Source organism: Drosophila sechellia, chromosome 3R, assembly GCF_004382195.2.
Source record: "Drosophila sechellia strain sech25 chromosome 3R, ASM438219v1, whole genome shotgun sequence".
NCBI lineage: Eukaryota > Metazoa > Arthropoda > Insecta > Diptera > Drosophilidae > Drosophila > Drosophila sechellia.
Genome location: NC_045952.1, coordinates 28875347 through 28900944, shown reverse-complemented (window position 1 = coordinate 28900944; position 25598 = coordinate 28875347). Strand labels below are relative to the sequence as shown.

General features: G+C 44.6%; 5 protein-coding genes across 5 annotated transcripts; 1 reads left to right on the top strand and 4 right to left on the bottom strand.

Annotated features, from left to right (window-relative positions):
- Window positions 1-430: 430 nt before the first annotated feature.
- LOC6612873 (prolyl 4-hydroxylase subunit alpha-2) lies at window positions 431-4826 on the top strand. Its single transcript, XM_002037329.2, has 6 exons — window positions 431-681; window positions 2621-2775; window positions 2841-2997; window positions 3379-4234; window positions 4290-4455; window positions 4515-4826. The coding sequence occupies exons 1-6, from the start codon at window positions 509-511 to the stop codon at window positions 4613-4615; spliced, it is 1608 nt and encodes a 535-aa protein (XP_002037365.1). The 5' UTR covers window positions 431-508; the 3' UTR covers window positions 4616-4826.
- LOC6612872 (prolyl 4-hydroxylase subunit alpha-1) lies at window positions 4635-6553 on the bottom strand. The gene is made up of 5 exons (XM_032722152.1): window positions 6322-6553; window positions 6106-6269; window positions 5068-6041; window positions 4850-5015; window positions 4635-4769 (listed from the first exon to the last, which is right to left on the bottom strand). Exons 1-5 carry the CDS (start codon window positions 6504-6506, stop codon window positions 4675-4677), a joined length of 1584 nt encoding a protein of 527 aa, XP_032578043.1. The 5' UTR covers window positions 6507-6553; the 3' UTR covers window positions 4635-4674.
- A 276-nt stretch (window positions 6554-6829) lies between these two features.
- Window positions 6830-8352, bottom strand: LOC6612871 (serine protease 1). The gene is made up of 2 exons (XM_002037327.2): window positions 8329-8352; window positions 6830-7526 (listed from the first exon to the last, which is right to left on the bottom strand). The coding sequence occupies exons 1-2, from the start codon at window positions 8350-8352 to the stop codon at window positions 6861-6863; spliced, it is 690 nt and encodes a 229-aa protein (XP_002037363.1). The 3' UTR covers window positions 6830-6860.
- LOC6612870 (prolyl 4-hydroxylase subunit alpha-1) lies at window positions 8236-25504 on the bottom strand. The gene is made up of 9 exons (XM_002037326.2): window positions 25190-25504; window positions 17492-17684; window positions 12165-12473; window positions 11812-11999; window positions 9939-10108; window positions 9399-9881; window positions 9257-9322; window positions 8638-8803; window positions 8236-8576 (listed from the first exon to the last, which is right to left on the bottom strand). The coding sequence occupies exons 2-9, from the start codon at window positions 17674-17676 to the stop codon at window positions 8491-8493; spliced, it is 1653 nt and encodes a 550-aa protein (XP_002037362.1). The 5' UTR covers window positions 17677-17684; window positions 25190-25504; the 3' UTR covers window positions 8236-8490.
- On the bottom strand, window positions 12903-17150 carry LOC116801416 (putative mediator of RNA polymerase II transcription subunit 12). Its single transcript, XM_032720758.1, has 2 exons — window positions 13579-17150; window positions 12903-13499 (listed from the first exon to the last, which is right to left on the bottom strand). The coding sequence occupies exons 1-2, from the start codon at window positions 14938-14940 to the stop codon at window positions 13164-13166; spliced, it is 1698 nt and encodes a 565-aa protein (XP_032576649.1). The 5' UTR covers window positions 14941-17150; the 3' UTR covers window positions 12903-13163.
- Window positions 25505-25598: the final 94 nt, after the last annotated feature.

Here is a 25598-nt window from a genome sequence, read left to right as displayed (position 1 = left end):
TTTGCCGGCTTCATTTGCATAAACAAGCTCACGGACAAAGTTTCATTTGGGGATTTGAATATTTTCGGGCCTGTGAAGTGACAACTGCTGCGAGCAGACAAGTGAAAGTAATTAGTGGAGAAATTCAGACTCGCTGGAAAAGTATGAGATTGGGATGTGATTCCTGGAACAACTGCCATAACTTTTGCCTATGTACACGCACTTACACAATTCAGTTTATTGAACCCACTTCACTTTATGGGCCCCATTCAAGCAGAACCTGGCCCCGCGGGCAGTTCTTTGACCAGAAACGCCGTTCCATTCGATTTGAGCGCTGGAACTGCTCGATCGACACCCGCAGCTCGAAAACGCTTGATCACAAACGCCGCGAGCTTCTTCTCATCAGATCTTTCAAAGATCGTCGCTTTTGCCGCCAACTGAAAACAGTTCCTAACGAATCGCGGCTGGAACAACAAGCAAAGCGCGATCCGCGTTCTGAAAGCTGGTGGCGTTTTATCGGTTAAGTGTGATGCTTTTGGCCAAGTGCGTTCTTATTTTGGTCCTGCAGGTATTATCCTGCCGCGGCGAGTTCTTCAGTTCCACCTCGGGCCTGGAAAAGCTGTTCGAAACGGAGGTCGTCCTCCTGGCAGAGCTGCAAAATTATGTGAATGAAATAAACCAGCACGCTGGGGCGCTACAGAGGTAAAAGGAATAGAATTTGAAGCCATCTTTCAAGGATATAATTCCCTTATTACCTAGTTAGTTACCAAACCTAAAGTTATACAATTTCCTTACTATATGAAAATATTTTTTTTGAGGTAATTAAAAATATATGAATTTATCTGCACATTTCAAAGAGACTTGTGTTGATGTTCCAATCAAATAATTATGTTAATTTTATGAGAGTGGAATGAACTGAATTAAAAGAATTCCGCAGACTAACGACCATTGCTCCTCCAGCGAGAAGCTTTTAAAAGTCCAGATTAAAATGGAAAGTTTTTCAGGTTCTAGCCGAGCCTACCTACCACACTTTGATTCTAGAAGTTCACTTTTAATCAGATGCAAATGAGATACGCATTTCGCACACATGCCACTTTTAATTGGCAGAGACCATCAATTTTCCAGGCTTATATTTTCCAGATGAAAAACTAGAATGAAAAACAATTGGCAGTTGTTGTCAGTCGGAATGCGATTGTGAATTTTTCATTTCAGCTGTCATCTGCACAACCGCCCACGTAAATCAAAAATTCACATCGAACTCGGGTGGGCAGATTTCTAGCTGCTGGTTCGATTTTGGCTAATTAAAGTCGGGTGTGGGAGAGATGGCTCACCGAGATATTAAATTCTAGTTAGCTTCGGTTAGTTTTATTACAATTATGCTGATTCGTGCCTCAACGACCGACCGGTTGCCATAAAAGTGAATGGCAACCCAGCGATTTGTCGCCGATTGCAGATTTAAAACTCCCCATCCGATAGATGCTATTTGTTCGGATGCGCCGGGTGATATTTATTTTATGGACTGCTAATTTCTCCTATTTCTTGGCTTGATTTATTCGCGCCGGTTATTGTACTAATTAATGGCTCATATAAAGCACAAATCGACGGCAAACCACTTTCAGTATCTTGTTGAATTTTGCATTTAATTATCGTTCAAATCGATTGCTACCATCCCAGATCGATATCTAAGAAACAATTGCTAGTTTATTTTGTTGTTCAGAAATACTCATAAGTGTCATCGACTTGGCAGATTTTGGAGCTTAAAATATGGTGCACTCATCGCCTCGGATATGCATAACATACAGTGTTATTTGTTTATCGTGCGCATTTGCAAACCGGATTCCTGGCCATCTAATAAGAAACCGTTAACAAATTGTAAAGTATAATATTTATACCGACCTGAGTCAGCCGCCGTAAAAAAGTAAAAAACTGGTCTTTCAATGCGCGGTCTGTAAAAAATTTAATTTCTCTGCCTTACTCATTGCTTGGCGTCTCCTTTTCAAAGCCCAAATAAAATAGATTTATTGGGAACAAGTGCTGCCTGCCACTTAATCATCAGCACAATGAAGTTTGCAACAAAAGAAGTGAGCTCAAATTAGTTTGTGTCTTGCTTTAGATTCACATTATGGTTACGCTCCCAACTTAATGACTTCTAAATTAGCCACAATGCAGGCGACAGGCGTGAAAATAAATGCGTTAATTATTCAAAACAGGTAACCCACCGATAAAACTAAACTTGAATACATTTCTGGGCAGTACTGCTTATTCTTAAGATATTTTTTCATACCTTAATTCTGAAAAATGGTTCCAATCAGCAGGTGCTTAAATTCATTAACACCAGGGAAACAGTTTTTAAAAGGTTACTAAGCGATAAATTTAAAACGATTGAATATTCCTAAAATATGGAAAAAGTCGAAGATAAATCTTGAAATGTATAACAATTTATTTAATCTATAGGTATTTGGTATCTTGTATCTTTGTGCCTTTAAGAGGCCTTATTAATTATACTTAAACGCAGGTTCCGTTTTGCCAGTGTATAAGCCAGAGAACTTTAAGTTTTAGTTTGACCATCCCAAATAAGTTAATTTATGCAAATTCCTTTAGTTATGAGTCTGATTAATGATTACTTTGTTTATGATCTCAGTGAGATCGATGCCATCCGCGTGGAGCACCTGAATGCCGCCGATGGAATCGACGACTACCTCAACAATCCGGTGAACGCGTTCCGGCTGATAAAACGCCTTCATAGCGATTGGGAAACCTTCGAGGGCAGTGTTAAGACGGATTCAAGTCGCTCAAGTGGGTTTCTTTCTAAGTCCATATTTATATTGTGTGAGATGTGATATGAACTTTTGTTCCTGCAGACTATCTAGATACCATGGCGAGACTTAAGGAGAATCTGAGTTTTCCTTCGCAGGACGATTTTGTGGGATCGGCGATAGCTCTAACGCGACTTCAGCAGACTTATCAATTGGATGTGGCTGAGCTGGCCAGTGGAATCCTGAATGGCGTTAAATATGGGTGAGCAATGGCCATGATATAAATACTCTAATACCATAGCTTGGTATTGTGATGAACACACGATGGGAAGTTTAAAAAAGTGTTTGTTGAAAAGATGGCCCAACACAATCTGGAAGCTTTTGCGCTTTTAATTTGTTGTCATAAGATGACGAAGCAGCAATTATAAGTTTTTTTTATTACGGAGCCATTTTATGTTGTGAATTTAAGACTGGGATATTTGAGCGAAACCAGTAAGGTGGGAAAGGAAACTATAAACTTAACGACTTGGCTTGCTTTTGTCTATCTAACATAATTGCTAATAATTTATGTTTAACATACTACTATAAGGTTTTGTCAAAATAAACAATTAACACGTGTAATTACTATATATTAACCCTTTAGTACGGCCATGTCGTGGCAGGATTGCTTTGTCCTTGGCCAGCACCTGTACGCCTTGCGAGATTACAACCACACGGTGCCTTGGCTGCAGCAGTCGATGCAGTTGCTCGGAGAACAGTCGTACGGGTCGGAGTCCGCGTCCCTAGACTTTATGGAGGCAGTGGTGGAATATCATCGTGAGATGGGCGCCCACGAAAGTGCCCTGAGTTTGGTGAACCATGTGCTTTCCATAGAACCGGACCAAAGGATTCACCTTCTAGAGGCTCGTCAGCAACTGGAGGAGCTTATCACGGATGGGGACAAGAACGGGTTGCTTCACTTGACAGCACGAAGACCTGGAGACTACCATGAATCCCGGGAGTTTCGTATGTACGAGCAGGTGTGTCGAGGCGAGCTGGCACCACTTCCATCCAAGCAAAGGAGTCTTAGGTGTCGCTTAAGGAAGAGTCGCTTGGGCTACGCTCCTTTTAAGTTGGAGGAGCTCCACCTGGACCCTCTAGTGGTGCAACTTCATCAGGTTATTGGCTCCAATGACTCGGAATCCCTTCAGAAATCAGCTAGGCCTATGATAAAAAGATCCACTGTGTACTCCTTGGGGGGAAATGGAGGTTCCACGGCAGCTGCCTTTCGCACCAGTCAAGGTGCCTCTTTCAATTACTCCAAGAACGCAGCAACGAAACTTCTTAGCCATCATGTAGGTGACTTCTCCGACTTGAATATGGATTATGCAGAGGATCTGCAGGTGGCAAACTATGGGATCGGTGGACACTATGAGCCGCATTGGGACAGCTTTCCCGAAAACCACATTTACCAGGAAGGAGATCTACATGGCAACCGGATTGCAACGGGCATTTACTACGTTAGTTTATTGCAGCTTCTCAATATTTTAAAATAGTTAACTGAATATTTTCCAGCTATCTGATGTAGAAGCCGGTGGAGGAACCGCATTTCCCTTTTTGCCACTGCTGGTGACCCCAGAAAAAGGAAGCCTTCTCTTTTGGTACAATCTACATCCCTCTGGAGACCAGGATTTTCGAACCAAACACGCCGCTTGTCCTGTTCTTCAGGGCAGCAAATGGAGTAAGTGCATCTTTTAGACCGTGCAGCTGATTCAGTTTATAATGAATTCATTCAACTAGTTGCCAATGTATGGATTCGGGAACGCAATCAGGATAATGTAAGGCCCTGCGATCTCGAAAGGGGCCAGGAAATCTCACTGCATTACAGGGACTTTGACTAGAAAATGTACTCAACGCCAATTAAAATAAGATATTAATTTATTAAATGTGTAAATTAGACCTAATCTCGATAGGAAAGCGACTTGTAGCTATCTGAGGTGAGGTTGCAGGGACGACGGAACTCTTGGTAGCCCGAGTGCATCCAGACATTGCCAACTGTAATATGAACATGAAGTGATAAATACAATTTTTAGATACTTATGAAAAGAGGAACTTCTCTTTGAAAGTTTTCTTACTCCGCTTGGAACCCACGATTACTGGACAGCCAGCATGCAAAGTGCGAGCATCCACATCTAGGGATCGATGAAGATTGTGCCACATGACCAGAGCTCCTTTGACAGGAGGCAGGAATACATTAAGCTTGGTGAAGACGGTATAACCTCCTTGTTCCACATCAGAGAGCTACAATATAAGAAGCTTGTAAAAGATTCAGAACTAAAGAACTATAACCCACATAAAACATGCTGGTGGAGATGCGATCTCCTTCGAAGTTCTTCGGCAGATTGACCTCAAAGTAATCCGAATGCGGCTCGTACTGCCCTCCAACTCCGTAGTTGGCCACCTGCATATGCTCCGCTCCGGCCATATCGAATCCAGATACAAACTGGATGATCCGACTTACGGAATTCATCACCGGGGACTTGTAGTCGAGCCAGGTTTGCTGGCTGACCCGCAAGTCCCTCACGGTGCGTTTTCCACCATCCCCGGCAACAGCGGACCGAACCATCTCCTCCTTGTCCGCTTCCTCGAAGATGGACAAAATCTGTTTGGAGCTCAGCATTCCGTGATAAACATTTATATCCGGATCCAAGTGTACCGGTTCCACTTGAAGTGGAGCCAAGGTGAAGTAAGCATGGCGTTTTCCATCTAGGTAGCATCTTAAGGGATTACCACTTCGCTCTTCGGCCAATTTTCTGCCCTGGCATAACCTAGTATAGTTGGAAAACCAAGAGGGGTTCGTCTCCTTGACATTCTTTCCTGGCACCCTGCTCTCCAGATACTTTTGAGTTTGCTGGGCGAAATGTGTTGGTTGCGATTCAAGGATCTGACTCAGTAGTCTTCCGGCTTTTTTTGGATTGCCCAACTCAAAATTAGCCATGGATGCATACTCACGGATATCCGAAAAGTAGTGATCCTCATCTTTTTCCTCTCTTGGACTATTTTGGAGAAGGATAAATGCCACTTGAAGCCATTCCAGAGATCTCTGATATTCTCCGAGATCAAAGAGCTGTACACCGATTTCGTAGCATTCACGCCATTGTAAGTCCGAGCCGTAGGTAAAACCACCGATGATGCCATCGGCCAAATCCGAGGTCGCGAGATTATAGACCTTCTGTAGCCTGGCCAAGCCCTTGATGGCTCCCTGGAGCTCAGATTGATCTGGGTAGCCCAAGTCCCTGCTCAGAACCTCCACGAATGCACGGAACTCTTTTGGGTGTTCAGAATTCAGTGTTCTTATTGTATGGGTTAATTATGGGATTACAATACCTACCTTCTCTGGCGTTGTTGGCGAGTATGGGTTCAAAGATCAGTGCATCCCAATCCTGAACTAATCGCTTGATCAATCTGAAGGCGTGCAATGGGTGTCCGAGATAGTCATCCAGCTTTAATTGGGATGTCGCCCACTCATGTTCCTGTCTTATTTGCTCAACATACCTGGTAAATACTCAAGTAATTTTCCAGACTACATTCGATTATGTCGTAGTACCTGCGGTAGAAGTCAAGCTGCTTTTGCTGGGACTCCACATACGAACGCGTGGCATTTAGGAGTTCTTCTTCCACTTGTGCTAAATCCTGCATGCTGTCCACCGATGAGTAAAACTCACCATTCGCTACTCCAGCCAAAATTATAAGCTGGAAAATCCCAACATAGAGACAGTGCCGATCCAACATTATGAACAGAGCACTGTGAACCACGAGTTACTGATGTAGACTGGTTCTTATTCAGGTACGAACTGACCCAAATAGAACGATATTCCATTTGAAAACTGTCACGTATCCAGACAGAAACGCTGTGCAAACAAAGATGTCAGATACAAACACCCTCACAAGTGATGCTAAGTAAACAACTCGTTCGATTTGACTCTCTAAATCTCTCCATCTCCTGCCCTCAAATTTCATAGCTGGAACAGGTGGATATATTGTCATTGCAAGTATTTATTTGGAGTCTACCTTCTCATCCGTAATCTAAATGGCTGCAGACAAAGTGTTCTATAAATTTTGCTAAATTCGATACTGCTCAATCACTTAGTACGAGATGCCGGTGTTGTCGCGGATCCAGTCCAAGTATCCGGTGACACGGCTGAAGACAGCGGGAGCACCAGACTGGCAGCCGGCGGAGGAGACGAAAGAGGTCACTCCGACCAGGCGGTTGCCCTCGTGTGTGACCAGGGGACCACCGGAGTCACCTCCGCAGGTGGACTTTCCGCCGTTGGTGTTGATGCAAATCATGTTGTCGTGGAGAGACCAAGTGCGGCTGCAATCACCCTGGGACATGATCTGGACATCGACGGCCTGGAGCCAGTCGGGCAGTGGGCTGCCATCGTAGGTGCCGCCCCATCCGGAGGCCACGGCCCACCATCCAGCGTAGTCCTGGTAGCGGTCGTTGAAGCTGGGCAGCTCCACCTTGTTGACCAGGTGCCAGAAGTCGACGTGCGGGGTGCGGATCAGGGAGATGTCGTTGTGCAGGTTGCCGCTGTTGTAGTGGTGGTGCTGGACGAAGTTTCCGCTTCCAACCCAGTGGGTGTACTGGGGCTGGTTGCGCAGACTGGCTCCGTAGTTGATCGTCACTCCATTGGCTCCGTTGGTGCAGTGAGCGGCGGTCAGAACCCAGGTGTTGATGATCGAGCCACCGCACCACCAGTTTCCATTGCCGCTGAAAAGGAGACCCACGATGCAGGGTACCCAAGAAACCTGTTAAGAACTATTATAAATTAAACTGAATTTGTGCCGAAAACCACCAGTTACGGCCTAAAACAATGTTGGTATTTGGCCATGTTGAACTGATAACAGCTTTCACTCACGGTTTTGGTCTATTATAATAGGCTTCCGTTGAAACCATCCCGTGCACTTTTGTGTAATAAAGGATAGCTTAGCCAGTATATTCTACCATCCTAGTTAAAATTCAGGCTAATATATTTTTTTGGCCAATGCCAAATGCAAAATGGCGGGCCATTTTTTCGCCACCCAGGGGCTTTTCACAAATTCTATAGTTTCCCGGAGCGCCGCAAAGTTTGCAACGCAATGCGGCAGATGCCACAGGATAAGCCGATTTTTATTTACTCACCCGCACAAACACCCCTTGTATCGGCTAACAGCTGATGCAGCCGGAGCTCCACTTGGCGCACTTGATGGATGAGTCCTCCGGCTGATAAATCGCCACCCACTAATCGAACATCAGAGACGGATCGGAGTGCCCCTCTGCCGTTGATGTCCTTTCAATTTCGAAAGGAAATTCCTGCCACTGGTAAGTAGATACTTACAGTATACAGATTTTAACAGCAATTTCATTAGTTTAAGAACTAGCTTCGCTTGCTCGAAAATGCTATATTTTAGATTACTAAGATTTATAGCATGTTATTCCACTTTAAGTCTGCCAATATGTATATGTATAACCACATGCTTGATTTTCAATTCGATTTTATTGCAATTTTTTGTACTACTTAAACTAGGCAAATATACAAAAGTAGATAAATTTCATACGGGTCTAGGATACAGCTAGGTTGAAGTTGGTTCCCATGTATGATGAACCGATAAGTAGAACAGATGCGACCTTCTTCGGCCGGAGTGCTTTATTTACAATAGGAAGTCGAGGGCCGATGACGAAGGATGAGATTCCGCACTAGGGATTCGTTGCATGCGCAAACTAGACTCCGGATTAGATGGCGAACTCGCCGTGATCCTCCTCCAAGGCGCAGGGTCTGCGGAACTCCTGGCCCCGCTCGTGGATCCACTTGTTCGACACTGAATCAGTGAATATGATAAAGTTTAGTTATTGGCGACTAGTAAATTGCGCCGAACTCACCCCACTTGGTGCCTGTGAGTACGGGACAGGCGGCATGGCGGGTCCTCACGTCGCCCTGTCCATCTCTATGGAGATTCATCCAAAAAGCAGCCGTTCCCTTCTTGGGAAACAGAGCGGTGTGCAGGGATGTGAAGACAGTGGCTCCTCCCTGCTCCACATCACTCATCTGAGATTAAAGAGGATAAAAGGAAAAGTTAAATATCATGCTATATGATTATATTAAACTCTACACAGCACACATATTTTCGTAAAACCAATTAGTTGTGTTTATCAATTCAAAGCAGCACAAACCTACAATAGCTTGGTGAGCAAAATAAAAGTATCTTTTAGAAATGAGAAGCCACATTTGTAAGGTTGCCTTGGATTTTGTATATGTTTCTAAGCCACTGTGCGTTCTTTTGCATTCCCGGCTTTGGAATTCCATTCACCGGCATTGCAACCTACGCATATCTCTATATAAATAAGCCTCACTAATGATTCTGCTGGCTTGGGGGCAAATAAAGTGAAAATTCACAGAGTTTTATCATTTGTGTGGGATGTGCGCGTGCATAAAAATACGGAAAAATAACACGCGTACACATCGGATTATTATACTTAAAACGGAGTGAATGCAACTTACATAGAATAGAACGGTGGCAATGCGGTTGCCCAGATTGATACCCTCAAAGGCGCGCTCCTCCTCTTTCTAGAAAGGATTGAAACATATTTTAATTAGCTATTTCTACTTTATTTAAGGTATGTAACTAATGGAGGAAACTCACCCTGGCAAAGTCAAAGTGCGGCTCGTAATGACCTCCAATGCCGTAGTTGACCACCTGCAGCTCCTCGGCGGAGTCCATATCCAAGCCAGTCATGTCCGCAGTGCGCTGCACCACCGTCTCAATCACCCGATCCTCCTGGGTCTTCAGCCAGGCGGACTTGCTGATCCTGTAGTTCGCCGTCTCCAAGGCTCCGGTCACGGAGTTCTGGACCGTTGCCCTGCGGAATCGCGGGCGGGCCATCCGCTTGATCAGATCGATCTCGCTGTCGTACATGGCATCGTGATAGATAACAATGTAGGGATCCGCGTGGACCTCCTCCAATTTCAGGGGACCCAGACGCAGGAAGGGCACTCGATTGGTGACATAGCGGCATCGCAGGGATCGCAGATCCGATGGGGATGGCTTCAGTTCGCCCCTGCACAGCATCTCGTAAGCCCTGCGTTCTGTCATATCGAAGATGGCTGGGTCACTTTTGGCCACGGGCTGCAATTAGTTTATCTAAGTCGTAGGGATCTTTGGGTACGGTTAACTTTTACTTACCAGGTCGGACTTGGGCATTTCATCGGTGCCATCGTCGCCCTTCATCTTCCGCAATTGCAGCTGCTGGGCAATCTCCTTCTCGTAGAACCGCTTGTTTCCATTGGCTCTCTCGTGGTGGGGCAGCAGTTGGAGCAGCTCGTTGGTCATGGTCAGAGCGCTCTCTATGTTGCCTGAAAGAAATAAAGGAAAAATACCGTGCTTTATAACAACTCCTCATTTGAACAGAAAAACTCCTATACAAACTCTTCAACCTTTAACTAAAGAACATCAAAGCGACTGAACCATTAAACGGGCCATAACTACTTGAATAAACAAACAGCACATTAGTGAGTCACTTATTTAAAGTCAAGTGTTTTGCACTTGACCGGCCGCACAATTAATTCATCAGGGTCTAAATGGGCCTTAACTGCGATACGATACCCCAGCCCAACGAGCCAACGAGAATCGGCCCCAAAGTATGCCACAGTTTCTTTGAAAGTTTTCCGCCTGACCTCGAACTTTCTGAGTTACTGGGACTGCTGGGCCATCCAGTCGATTGGATTGTTTCCAAAGTTTGGAAGCTGCTCACTTATTTATTCATTTGCGTCCAGGTCCAGGCCATCATTTAACCCGGCTCCCCACTAATAAGTTCTGCCCGTCAGTTGCCGTAGAATCCGGCTTTAACCTCCGCCTCCACTGCGACCTCAACTTTTGAGGTCCTGTCGGCGACAGGAATTTAAATTTGCATCTCACGACACATGTGTGCCACCGGGAGCAGGAGCAACTGGCAGGGGGAGTGCGAGATGAGTGGTTGGGTGACAGAAAGCCTGTCACTTGCCTCTAGGGCGGACCCATTTGTGTTGTTTTTTCGTGCCGTTCCTCAACACAATATGGCCGCACTTCCGCCACGCCCCCGGCCACGCCCATCGTTTGTTTGTTGAGCTAACCAAGTGCATAGGAAAAAAAGCGAACCGATATTCACAAGTCAAATTACATTGCTCACATCGTTTTGATGGCATAGAAAGCGCCAGTAATTAAAAAAACGTATCTAAAAGCATGCAACGATGGACTGAAAAGTCTGAACCAAGACTTCCTAAAATCTCTGCATACCTTTAAGACACCCTACTTAACAGGCTACGTGTCTTCTGTGAATTTCTTCCTGTGTGGAGCCTCCTAGAGCCAAGGAGCACACACTGGGAAAACAGATGCGTGTGCCAGCCCGTTGATGAACGGATAGGGGACACTAACCGGTGTAATAAGACGTTAATAAAGCATACAACTCCCTAGCCAAAGGACGTGCCGATCCTGTCCTGCTCTACGTGATGACTTCCCTGCTTCCCACAACAAAGTCGCACTGGCGGCAGATGGCCAACACTTTTTCGCACTTAATGGAAAACCCTGAGAGCGGCTCCAGGTGGATAGTATGGAAAGTGGCAGGACAACAGGAGGCAAGTGGCCGGGGACTGAGTGCAATTTCCTGCAACCAAATGGACCTCGAAAGTGCCATGCAAACGAGCCAGGACAACAACAAGATGGAGTGGCGAGCACACTCTGAGAATTTAATTACCGAAATTTAAGGACATTTTCGGGTTTAGGGGGCTGTGAGAATTCCTAGATTTTATAAGTTATTGAAGCAGCACTGCCTTGAGCGTATGCTAACATAGTTATGGTTGTATATAAAGGCAAACGCATAGCTTTTTGCGAAAATTTTAAATAATTTCACGGGCTGAAGCATGCAACGCTTGAATATTTCTTGTCAAAGGGGCCAGTGAAGTATTTAAATAAATTTCATTAGAAAACGACATTTCAAATTAAGCAGCCGTTTTTGCAAGTGCAACCGGGCACTTTGCGGACGGATGCCGGGGAGTCGCACTGGACTCGGACTTGCACTCACCCTCCTTGTAGGTGGAGAAGGCCAGGTACTCGAGGATGTCGGCCTTGGTGAAGCTCTGGGTGTGGTTGGTCGGCTCCTCCAGCATGCGGGCCATCGCCTCGTTCATCCAGAGCACCGTGTGGTAGTAGTCGTGGTTCACGTACGATTGTCTCCCCAACTCGAAGCAGTCATCCGAGGACATTTCCGTGCTGCGGGATAATAAATTTGGTCAATGAGTATCCCAGGGACTTGGCCGTTCCATTTGGAGATGTTTATTTTTTGGTAACCAGAAAATCGATGATTGTGCTCAGTTTTGTTTTCTGTTTCCTACTTTATAGCTCTAGCTTTTAGCAGTTAGTTGGACTAAAGCTTACCTGTACTGAATGCCATTCAGCTTGCCCCTCGCCACACTCGAAGTGTCCAGTTGGTAGGTGTCCTGCAGGCGGAGCAAGGCCACCGCCGCGCCATTGAGGTCCTCGTCGGAGGGGAACTTCAGGAGGCTGCGATACTGGGTGATGTTCTGCAGGAAATCCGTGCCCACGTCGTGCTCCATGAGATTCTCCACCTGGCGCCAATCGGTGGTTAGCCGCTTGGTCAACAGGTATGCATTAATTGGATTGGATACGTAGGCGGTTATATCATTGGAGGCATCCGAGTGCTCCCTCTGGTACTCGTCCATTTTGCTGTAATTTAAAGAGAGGGTAAAACTTAGTAGACAGTTCACTAAGTGCTTTTCGCGAGCAGGCAAATTGCATTTCAACTGTCGGAAAGCAACGCTGAAGTTTTAACTTGGCCGGGAAAAAATGGCAAGTCCTGCGGCAAAAATAAGCTGCAGCTTAAAGAAAATTTCCTGTTTGTCAATAAGTAAATGCACAAACAATCGGTTAAAGTAGATTGCTTTAAAATATGCACCGTATTTCAATAGTTAAAAGGTGCTGAAAGCTGAAAAATAATTGTTTACTCAATCAAGTTAATTATCACTATGCTGAATCTATAATTTTACCACCCGACCTATATTTGAAAGTGTTTATTCACCATATATATATGTTTTTTTGTTAAAGAACTAACCTAATTGAACTCTTTTACCATTTCCTTATTGATACAAAATGCTGTACTGGTAACTACGTGCCTTTATTTTATTCTTATTCCGTAACATGCTTACATTAAGGTGAACAATAAGTTAAACAAACTAAGAGTTAGCAATAGGTACAACCCACTTGTTATATACAGTCGTTTGGGGGATGATGATCTTCCGCTGATTATAAATCTAGTTCTTGTTTTTGGTCTTTTAGCCGTTCGGTGTGTCAAGTTCTTGAAGTCGAAGTGGATGGTGTACAACTAATTAGAGTCTAGGATTAAATATTTCCAGGGTATTAGACCACGTTGACGCGGTTGTCCGGTGGAGGTCGGTGGCACCACAAGCTGCCCAGCACTCCCAATCCGATGAAGAACATGGTGAAGGTCGACAGTCCCAGGATGACGCCAGTGGTCACATCATGGACAGGAAATCCGGGGAAGGGATCCACCACGAGAATCACTAGCAATCCGCAGGACTTGAATAGGCAAAATACGGTGACCAGGATATAGCCGGAGCTATAGCTCCTGTTAGGCAGCCACTCGCAGTGTCGCGACTTGAATCCCAGGAAGCCGAGTCCCATTCCGGAGAAGGAGGCCACCAGGCTAAACTGCAGGTAAAAGGACTTTCCGAGCTGCAGGGGAAGAAATAGTGTTATTCAAATGTTTCCATGGACAAAATGAGTATCTTAAAAAGTATTTTAGACTACTTACGTGTGCTATCATGTAGATGATGAGCCCCGCATTCATGGTGCTGCCCAAGACGAGCATCAGGGAGACCACGGCCAAGGTAATAGTGGCATTGGCCATTTTCTGCGGATAGGAACTGTTTTTCTTGCCCTTTCCCTGGATGCTGCTCATGTCCTGTTCCCGTTCCTGCTCCTGCCCCTGCTCCTGGACCCGTGGACTGATGACGGCCATTGATCGATCTGCAATCTGCATGGGCAGCGGCTTCACGGTCTCGTAGTGGAGTCTCTGGGGAGAGAGTCGGTTCTGGCGAATGGGCAATGTTGGAGGGACTCCTACTACTGCTCCAACCTGTTGGCTTTGGTAGATCTGTTGGCTTTTGTAGATCTCCAACCGCCTTTCCATCTGCAGCTGCTCGTGGTGCGCGGCGTTCCGGGGCGTGGAGTGCGCCAATCGCGGAGGCGGCTGCATCTTCCTGGGCGTGGTCAGGAGCTCATGCAAGGCCCTCGTGGCGGCAGCTGCATTCTTTTGCTGCGGCGTTGAGGTTCTCGCAGCGTACTGCCTGCTCAATTCCATGTTGCTCAGGCAGGTTTCCTGCTGCTCCTGCTCCTCCGCCAGATCATCGTCATCCGCATCGGTGGGCACCACTGCATATCGATGGGCGCGGCCATTGTGCATCTGTATGATCTCCTGGTTCTCGTCCACCAGCTCCTCGTCCTCGGCAGTGGGCACCATCTGGTATCTCTGGTTGCTATTCTTATCCACTATCAAGAAGGTCTTGCTGCCGAAGTCGCTACTAAAAGCGTGCTTAATCTGGGTTTGATTGGGATTGGTGTTGTTGTTAATATTCCTGGGCTTGGGCGGCAGATTAAGTATCGGTGGCAAGCTGGCAAACTGGGTCTCCTGATGGGGTTCCTCGTGGAAGGAGTGCGGCTCCTCCTCTTCGTGCAATCCATGTCTGGAGCCATAGCGATCCAGATTATCCTGTGATCTGGCCAACCTCTGGGCCGCCTGTCCTGGAACTATGGCGTATCTACTGGCCCTACTGCTGTTCAGTTCCTCTAGGGGAACCAAGGCATAGCGACCACTAGAGGATTGCGGCTGGTGTTGCTGCTGCTGAGCCAGGTGTTGCTGGTGTTGCTGATGTATCTGCTGTTGCTGCTGCTGCTGCTGGTGTTGTTTCCGCGTCACCGATCGCGTGGACATGCTACGCTGCATTCGGAGGGGACCCTCGCGGGGATCTCGAGTGGCGCGCGGAGGAGCCGCTCCAAAGTTCATCTGGAGGCTTCTGTTGTAGATGGACTCCACTCGCGACGAGTTGCCGCTGGGCACCGGGTAAAACTCGCTGTTCTGGCAGAAGGCCGGGTTCGTATAGTTATGCTGCGACATGTTGGCACTGTACTGGTGGCAATTCCACAACCTCTTAGGGGTGTTCTTTCACTACTTTGGGTTTTCTTTGGGTTCGTAGCACTGTTCACGATCCGCTCGCCTCGGCAACTGCGACTCGACTGATCTGGAGAGCCGTTCCAGCCGGCAGCTCCTCAACTTCCTCCACTTCATGCGCCGGCGCGCAGTCGAGTGGATCGTGCTCCGATACGAGGCCCCACCCCATAAAACACTATTTACTTGTACATAAGACACCCGTACACCCGTACAATGACCGACTGTGTTTGGCGCGTTCCATTAGGCCAGAGGAACCGAATGTGAAAAGCCAGAAACATCTGCTCCTGCTGCTCGACGAACGAACGGGGGTTGAAACGCATTTCACTTCCAACTGAGACGTCTCAACGCGGTCCTAACCAAAACCTAAAAACCCCTGGCGAATTGCAGGAGCAGCCGGCGTTCCATTCGGTTCGCTTTATCGGCGTTTTTAATTCTTATTTACCAACTCATATGCGCTCCCTCGCGACTTTAATTCTGTTTTGGTACCACTTAGCTGGCCAGTTGAGGGGTATGATGAATGTGTTTTAAATCCGCATAGGATTATAGTCGAACATAACCAGTGTAGAGCAGATCATATCAGCACACTGTCACCACCGAGAATTCGACATAATTTAACTATCATAAAAGTGTTTTTTCTTTATTATAACCATATAAGAACTAGTTGTTTTTGTTCCTTTTGTTCGTCGCTGCTTTGTTTCTCTCCCGAAATATTCAAAATAGTTTATTGTTTGTTGAAAACATATCGTGCTGTTATTATATATGGTTAGCATCCGTATATCGGCACCATTAAAACAAACTTTTAATGCTGCTTTCACAAAACAGTTTAGTTTAATATGCACATATTTCTGACGTAAAAGCGTCAACTCATAAAGTAGAGCTTAGCTTCATTCAGAAAAAAAATTAAACAAAAGAATTTAAGAATTTAAAATATTTCACTTAGATTTGTGACCTTTAAAATCGCTTATGTATTTTAAGGGGTACCCTTCAGTCGAGCCTGCTTCTTGAAAATAATACTTGCTCGGCTCTGATGTTTGTCCAGACCAAGCGACCGTTACATTTGGTTGCCAGAGGAAAACGTAGAAAAACGCAGAGTTCGTGGGCCAACTTTGTCCGGATCTCGCCTCCCACGTGCATACATATGTACACGCGTGTTGTCCTTTTGTGGTGGCCAACTTAATTGCCTTTTGGCCAGAAGCAAATCAGCGCAGTCAGGGGCATTTGTCAAGCGGATTAGCCAGAAATTGGAGGTACCAACAGCTGGCCGGTGGGAAAATTTAAGAGCCATATAAACTTAAACGCCGGCAGACGACACGCGACAAGAGTGCGGGGTTTCTGCACAGGATGCGAAGGATACTCGGATGCAGATACTCAAAGGCAGGGGCAATGACAGCGCACAAGGATAACAGACAGAGACGGCAGGCACACAGCTGTCAGCTGTTTGCGAGGATCCTGTCTCGTCCTTTGTTGTGACACAGCCAAGGTACAAATGCAGGAACAGAAACTCAAGTAAACTCAACTAAACTGAACAGCACAGAAACAGCCGCAAAGATAGATCCTGAATCCTGAGTCCTGAGTGCGACTGGCATTATTTGATTAGGGGAGTTGTCTCACCGCATCCTGCACCCTGCTCTCTCCCCCATATTATTTCCGCTGCCAGTTGTCATATATATACGCCACATAGATCCCCTTCGCATATAAGCAAGAGATATGTATCTGCAGTCATGTGTGTGAGGGGCGCCTCCTCAGATACAGATACAGATACACACTCAGAAGTAGTAAAACAGCATAGGTGCGTGCAACAGCTGCCCTCGCACGTGGCAAAAGTAATTACCAGAATGCAGGCGACTACCTGAACGTCTATTCAAGTTCCCCATTTACGGACTAGCAACATCTTGGCACCATTTGCATAAGAATTATTTATGATAAGTATCATGGGGGTCCGACTGGAGCTGGTTTTTGAGGTCTAGGGTTCGTGTAATTATCCGAAGTTACGAACTGAATAACTCAGATCTTTTAAGCTTAACATACAAATAACTCTCCGCATTTACTGATTGGAACATGCCATGAAACAAGATAAAGTTGACTAGCAAAGTATTATTTATCTGAGGGAAACTATTTCAAAATTCAATTAAAATTCAAGTTTCTCCTTAACTACAGAAATATATTGCAACGTTATTAAATATATAACAAATATGAAAAGTGCTGCAATAAGTTTCAAATCAGAAGGCTATATTCATTACAGATAATTAAATGGAAAGCAAACAAAGCCACTAATTACTAATTGTATTTGCACGTTAGCTATTGGCAAATAAAAACAATTTTAACTCTCAGCGGGTCAATTAAGTTATTGCACATTTAATTATGGCCTAGAATGCGGGATTTCATAAACAACGGGCAGTTTGTTGGCTCAGATAAGCAACATTAAAGGGCTTCCCAATTAATTTCTGTGTTATTTAAGTCCAATTAAACAAGTGGATGCAAGAAAAGAGATACTCACTTCTTGAGGAAGTTCAGCTTGTCCTCCTGGACGCGTATGTAGCCCTCCAAGTTGGTAATCAGTACGGATTCAGTCTCCAGAAGTTCCTCCATCTCGGCCAAGGCCGTGTACACCTCCCCGTTAGCAGGACCGCCCACAAGGAGCAGTATTCCCAGCAGGAGCATCAATCGCCAGTCCGCTGCCATTTTGAAGTCTGCAAAAAGAGGGAATGCTGTGAGCTTAGGCGCCTTACCGTCTGTTGCCAAAGGTGGTAGATATAGCCTGCGATTTGGCCTTAAATCTCCGGCCATGTGTAAAGTGGAAGCTCTAAGCTCAGTGAACCCAAAATCGACTCTTAAATTGATTAATACGCCGCCGAGCTAGCAGAAACACAGAATTTGGGTTTCGAGGGGCAGCTGCTGCTTGAGTTTGGGCACTTGGCAATTTATTTTAATGAACGTTTTTTAATTTGACCTGCCATCGAGCGGATTGTTTTATGGCGTTTACTTTACTGCGCTGACGACAATAAAACGGGTCCGAAACATTCGATGACACTCCACGGAGTGGAGGCAAAAATGCTCTTTAAGTGGCCGTATTTCCTTCGCCAGAAACAATTTGCAATTTATATGTACTTTCCTTATGGCCGCAGCAAATATCTATTGGAAAATGTGCAATTTGTCACAGTCGAAAGTGGAACGAGGAAAATATTCAGTTTTACATATCTTTGCATCACAAGCTGCTCGACGAGCTTTGACTTTGCTGCATGCCATTTGATTTTAGCAGAGGGATGTCTTAAAATTCCTCCCTATAATTGGATGGTTTTTATATTCGTTTTGCTGCTTTGAAGGTTTTATGTGTAGCTTTTAATTCCATGGACGAGCAACCCGTTTAATCACTCACTCACATGTAAACCCACATTGCAGTCCCCTGTGGCCTTTGTATCTTATGATGTATCAAGTTTCATATATATCGGTTCGCTTTAGCCAATATACCCCCATCAGTCTCAGTTGACAGGAACAGCGAATTCAAGTTTGTTTCCAGTTCCGTTTTGAGGCGGGACAACATAGATTGCGGCTTAGTTAACGTGCCAATAAATTTTAATTGATATTAATTAGCTGCGCGCTGTTAATTCGCATCTTTAAGATAAATGCGGCACTCAATTTGCATACAGAAGATGTTTGTCTGCGGTGGTTCGCGGGATTCGGCGTATTCAGTTGTTTCGGTGGCCCAAAAAGTCCTTCGACGAACCACAAGGACGAATTAAGGCTGATGCATGCTCTTGAAGGCGGTGGGCGTTGAATAATTAATCAGCAGTAATTAATTCTGCCAAGGCGAGACAGAGAGGCTGTCTCGCACTTGAGCAGGTAATTGCTCACATTAATCAGTCAGCAGAAGATAAGATCTTCCATTAATAAGCGGCATTTTGGCCAACACTTCTGGCCACTTTGGTCCAGAATTATGGATGTCCCAAAGCGAGTCGATTTATGTCAGCTAACATGTGTTAAAAGCGAACCCGGCTGTCAGCAAATATTAAATAATCTCGCCCAGACCGGTTTGTCCCCTTTACCAAATTCTAAATCGATCTATTCGAATTTCCATTTCTAGTCGTGAAGTTTCGACACTCTGATCAGAACGAGGGCAACAGCTATTAAGTTTTACGACACGCCGTTCAATTCCATTAAACTTTCCAGTTTCCAGTTTGGAGCGATGTTCCTGATGCCAGATACAGTTTTTCTGGCTAAGTTGGCCCTGCATCTCACGGGAAATTAATTGGGGTTCAAGGAACTCCGTTATTTATAAAAATGTATCTGAAAGATACGCGTCGCTGCAGCGGACAGCCGAACCTAACCGAACAGAAATCGCTCATTGTGAGCGTGATGACCAGGCCTTTAACGGTTCACCCAATCCCATCCCGCACAGCGTTACACAATCAAACTTATTGAAATGCAAATATTATTTCACCCAGAGAATATCTGCAGTTCGTGGCGATATGAGGAATTTCTGCTTTCGACCAGTTCATCGAACTCTCGTTATAGAGTGTGGACCAAATTACTCGCCTTAATTTGCGCAAATTCCAATGCAACACAGGGGAATGTTTGTTGCCATGAGTTGCACATTTGCAGGCACATTAAACAAAACAGCAGGAAAAAGCATCCACCCACGCAAAAGAATGCAGAACTAAGGTGCGTTTCATGACTGTGAGGAGGAGTTCTTGGCCGTTCATACGAAACATTCCTAAGCCATTTGTGCCTCTGCCTAAGATAAAGATATAAATGCTATAAGGGCGTACTGCCAACTGCAAAAGTCTATGAGTATGTGATATTAGCATAATAAACCAGATCTATTTGGGACTTAGCTAACAAAGCTCACGTCTAACAAAACATATACAGATAACCAGGATAAATGCGGCTGTCGGCTCTCAAAGTAATCTCAACTATAAATGTCAGCGTATTAGCGATAATTTGGCCGTATTAAATATAAAATCTTTATGGTAATGCTTATAAAATTGAATGAATGCGGGGCCATTAAATTCAATTCATTAAGTCACAAAATTTACGAGTTGCGATCGGGCTTGTGCATGTACAGTTAGCACATTACCCTTGTTTTTGCGCAAAAATATTAAAGGTAATAGAGCAATGAGAATATTGATATGTTTTTTATGCAGAAGCACCTGCCAAGTTGTCTGGTCATTTAACGCGGAATTTCTCACATTTCTGGTCGATCAAACTGACGGAGCGGCATACAAATGAAGCACATATTGAAAATATGCAAAATGCAGAATTATTAATATTAAGAGGGAGCTGGAATAAATGACTGCGAAATGTCAGCCAGCTCTGATTACCATAGACTGCGGTCGCCAGAAATTGCGAACTGACCAGAAATTCGACAGAAGATTCATTCCCGGGACAAAGCTGAAATTGGATTTCACGTTCAACTAATTGGCAGCAAATTACAAACTTCAGCCGAGTGGAAGAGAGCAGAAAGTTGATACGGTTACGGAAATTAATGCATGGCTGCGGAAAATTCGATTTCAGGACCGGCCAAGGCGGCGATTTTCCAGCACTTTCATCACATCTTCACTTCAGTCGGTTAGTTGGGCAAACTAATCTCCCAATCAATTTCAATTCACGCCTCATCATCATCGCCGCTTTTTGCACTTCTTGCGGTGCGAATCGTGGTGTAACGAAATGGACTTTCGTCATCGGATTGCATTTTCCTCGCCGGCCACGCCTCTATTTCACAGTCCGCCCATCTGAGCATAAGGCCCAACTGAAATGCTGGCTCGGCAATCTTATAGTTTTGGCTTGCGTGTATTCTGTGCTTTATGCAATCCGGCAACAATTTTCAAATTCGTTGGCTCTTCTTTTCCATGATTTTACTGCACTTTTTCGAAGAAAGGCGCACGGCGAAATGAAAATGAATTTTCTGCCGGCTTTTGTTCGACAAAATTTGTTATCTTTCGCCCTGGCGCAATTAAGTTATGAAATACTTTGTGTGCAAACTGCTGACTAAGCTCCGCATTCGACCCACTGACTGACTGCGAAAAGTGACGAAACGGGAATCGAAATGGAAATGAAAATGAAAATGGAGATGCTTGACTGCTCCACGGATACAGATACGCAGATACTTCTGTGCCGGGTGACAGCGAACTAGCATTGCATCTGGCCAGTCAGCAAATGCTTCCTACCTGGCAAAGAGTGTCCTTGTTGGCGCAGGAAAAAGTTTCGAACGGTGACCCGGTTGGCTATATTGAATTGGCTCAAGACAGTGAAGCCTCTGGCTGGACTTCCCTAGTACCACATGACTACATTTGTGTAACCGAAGTTACAACTGCAACATATCACACATGCCAACCTGTTGTGCTACACTACATCCACTTTGTGCGTGTTTCACTGTACCACTATGCCACCTGTCCCACACAATGGGACCTCGCTTATCGAGAGCGGCATATGCACCTGTTTCCTGGGAGATTGCCTTCCTTTTAGCCGCCAAACTGCGACACTTTCGCTCAAATGAAGCTGTCAGCAAACGGCACCAATTCTATAAAATGCAACGAGACAATTTGAGCAGGCACGACATCATTATTCAGGTGCGAATGCAGTGGGAGGTACCCCCCACTCCCCATCGAGTGGGTGGCTGCTTGGCTGTGATATGCTGGCAAGGTCGATTTGCAGATGCATAGCTAGTTTGCTGGGTTAGGTATCACCCATAACGTGGCCGCCACAATGTCGTCCATCAATTTTATGAGCGGTGAAGTCGACGAAGCTGCTGAAGCGACTCCGAGATGGACGAGTCCCAGAGCCCAGAGCCATAACTCAACCACCGGCAGCCCAGTAGCCCCACTGACATTTATGAGCCACCGAAAGCGGACTCATAACTGTGCATCCGCAGCCAATTTGGAGCCGAAACGATGCCTTTGACTCTACACTGAGGAAAACAAGTGGTGGCTAAAGAGATGAATAATCTTAGAATATCTAAATCAACAAATATCCATAATGACGTTCGACTTAATCTTGGTGGAAGCACTTTAAGGTTCATAAATATTTATATTCTTGTGGGGGAAGAAGCGACCAAATATTATGAATCTGATATGTTTCATTGGAACACTTCTTTTTTTTCGGGGTCAATAATTTATCATTTCTGAAAGCTGCATGAAACTAACGTTTATCAAGTATAAATTTGTCTAATCTGAGAATACCTAATCATAACATTTATCAGAAACTGACATTGTCTTAGGACTTTTCTACCTCTTCTTTGAATGTCTTTTCGAAACTAGTTTCGTGATTTAATATAGCCAGAATTAAACTTGAATCGATTTTGGGTGGAGCTACCTCGCTTATAAATTAATTGTGTCTTATAAATTGATGCTGTATTATTAAGAGGTTAATTAAAAGCGAATTAATTGCATGATTTGTAGAACTGGCAAATAATAAAGAGATATGGCTAAATAATTAAGAGTTTTGCAAGGATTGTTATTCAAATTGCATCGCATTTAATGGAGATATTTTCATAGTTTTCAGGTACTACGAGTATAATTTTATATCCATATAGGGATTTTCTCCGTGCATCTGCTCTTTGAGCCCTGGCATTTGTGAGCTGCCAGCAAAAGCAAGCTCGTGAACAGTTTTGGCCACATTGTCTCTTTGGGCCAGTGGCTGTTAATGTGGCACGAAGTCGCCAAACTGCTGCCACCGAAGTCTCCCATCTGCTAAATGTCAGGCCCCCGGACCCGCGGACTGACCTTCCCCAGGCGGAGCTCTTCTTATTTCCCATGTCTGCTGTGACATTTGCCCATTCGTAATGGAATTCGCCGAGGGTACGGCTTCCTAGCCAAAAACCTCCCCCTTCCCATTCAATTTGGCCAATTTGAGTGGCTCTGCTCGTCAATCGAATGCATAATTAAAATCGCATCGAATCGAACCGTCGATTTCGTCGTTGGTACTGTAATTTGACTCCGAGTTTTTTCTTAATTCAGCGACTTAATGGACTCGTTAGACGCGCCTCGCCATAACCACTTCATCATCATTATCGCCTTAAGTATCATCATCATGGGCACAAACTTTGCCCTAACCACCGAATGAGGTCTCTCCACTTTGTTGATACGATGCAAAAAAAAGACAGACACAGAGAAGAGTTCTTTGTGGAAAAATCACGGTCTCGGGCTGCCTAGTTTGTGCAAATTATGCAAACAATTTGGTTAAGTGTAATTGAGTTGGCCAAGAGCGTGTGGCAGTTTCTGTTTCAGTTTCCAGGCCACATGCTGCAGTTGCTCCAAGAACTTGATTCAAAGACGTAGATAATGTGATTTGTCTGCCAGCAAAAGTTCCACTCGCAGGGCGTGAACTTTTCAATTCCATAAGCGTTAATTTGATTGTCACAAAGAAAGTACCCAGCACTGGAGAAAAATTATGATGAATTATGAAAGTGATGTAAAGAAAAGTATGATGTAACCATTCGTACACACGCTGATTATCAGCTTTTGCATTCTATCAGAAATATTTTGGAAATTCTAGAAAGCACTTTTGATAACGTATTTCGAGAAGTTCTAAATAAAATGTTGATAATACTAACGAAAAATAGGGTGTCATTTTTTGGATCGAATCCATTCTATTTCATTTCTCGCTGTGTTGGAAAACTGGCATTCGCATTAAATATTCAGTAGGCAGGAAGGAAGGACTCGGCGGGAGTAATTCAAGTGCATTCAGCGAGTTTGCTAATTAGTAATGAATGACAAATGTTCGCAGCTCATCCCCAGCCCCTTAACACCCGGCTGGCCCCCATGATTAACCCATGGCGAAGTGCTTTAATGCCAGTCAGATGCCGTCACGGAGCGTGTGCACACATAAATTTTACAATTCACCTTGAAATGTAAGCATAAAAGGCGTCCCCGATGGAAATCGCAATACCAAACCGGTTCAAAGACTTTGCTGAACAATTTAAAAGCGAAAGATGAGCTGGGAAAAAGGCTGGACAAAAATGGGGGGAAAAAAACCAGACAAGGAAGTGGGCCAAATAGCAGCTCCTTGTCGACATTGTCCTCACTTTCATTGCATACCGCACCTGGAAATGGACCTGGTGATCCACTCGGCAGCCACTTTCGTTTTCGCATCCAACTCTATTATTGCCAACCGGTCGTCATTGCCGAACTAATTAGCAAACAAATACTGATCAAATGGACGTAAAGGCGAAAGGCCGAAAAAGCAGGCGGGGAGCAACGAACCAGATTGCGGCTAAATTATAAATTTCATAAATTAACACACCTTGCTCGTAAGTTAATTGAAGCTATTGAATCCGATTGTGTTTTGAAAAATACGCATAGCCATTAATCATCCAAACCAGACTCTAATTGGTGAAGTGTTTCCAATTAGACAAGAAATATCCAGCTAATAAGAGCGGCTAAGCGAGGTTCGTGTCCGGGCTAAATAGGAGTCAACTCAACTGGGTTTTAATCATAGACATTTACCAGGTACTTTATGTTATATATGTTATACATTTAAAAAAGGATTCTGTTATATAGAGAGTAACTCAATACCCTTTAAAGTAATTGTATCCTCTTTACAAACAGGTTTGGAAACAGTTTAAGAGACTGGATATTTTTTAGTAACTGATTGACTACTTATTCAAGTAATTTGCTACTGAAATGTAGAGCAAAAGGAAGAAAATCTAGATTCCTTGCTGAACAAGGCCATGCTTTTTCGCACAGTTGGCAACGCAGTGTATATACCCTTTGCACGGGAAACGAGACCAAAACAAATGCCGACAATTGACTACGTGACTGCGGCACTTCCTCCTTTTCGCCCCGTAGTCCACATTATATAAACACACCCAGACGGACGTAAAATGTATATGTATTTACGCCTATGCCGCACAGACTTTTTCGAGTCCAGATATTTGGAGGCTTATCGCCAGCGGAGATGGGGAAGGGAGGAGCATCAGCAGTCTGAAATGTGAAATATGTGGGGGCAAAAAGCGGTCAATTGAATCGCCATGTGGTGACAACAAGTGCATATAGTATGTGAGCTCTCAAATCAGTTTAGTTTTTGTCACAGCGGAGCAGAGCATTTCTCTCTAATCAAAATCGAATACTCAATTTATCTGGCCCACATTCCCGTCTTTCAAATAAAGACTCGATTATTGTTATCAGTGCAGGACGGATGCCGGCAGCAGGAACACGTCAGAAGTTCTAGAAAATGTATCTGAGGAATTTCTTTAATTTACCGTGTGTGTCTTATGCGAACTTGTTGCTGGATCTCGATGGATGTCAATGAAACTGGCCGCCGCCTTCTTTGTTTACAATTCCACGAGAAAACCTCGATTGCATTGCCACCCGCACTTTGTATCTTATAGATACATTTTATGCACTCTAACTGGAAGCACAAAATTCACGTTTGTTTTAGGTATTTTCGTTTAGAATCGAGTTTAAGGATTGTTTTCTCTGGTCTCGAGGAGCAAATCTCCCTTTTCACAGTTTTGTCTACAAAAATATAATTTGTGTTTCTGTTTAATTCGCGTGCGCGCGCTGAGAAATACCGACTGGAACTGATTTTGTTTTGTTGCCGCATCGAATATAGATAAATACCGACTTCCAGTTTCAGAAAGAGAGAATTTCTTGTTACTGTTTCGAATT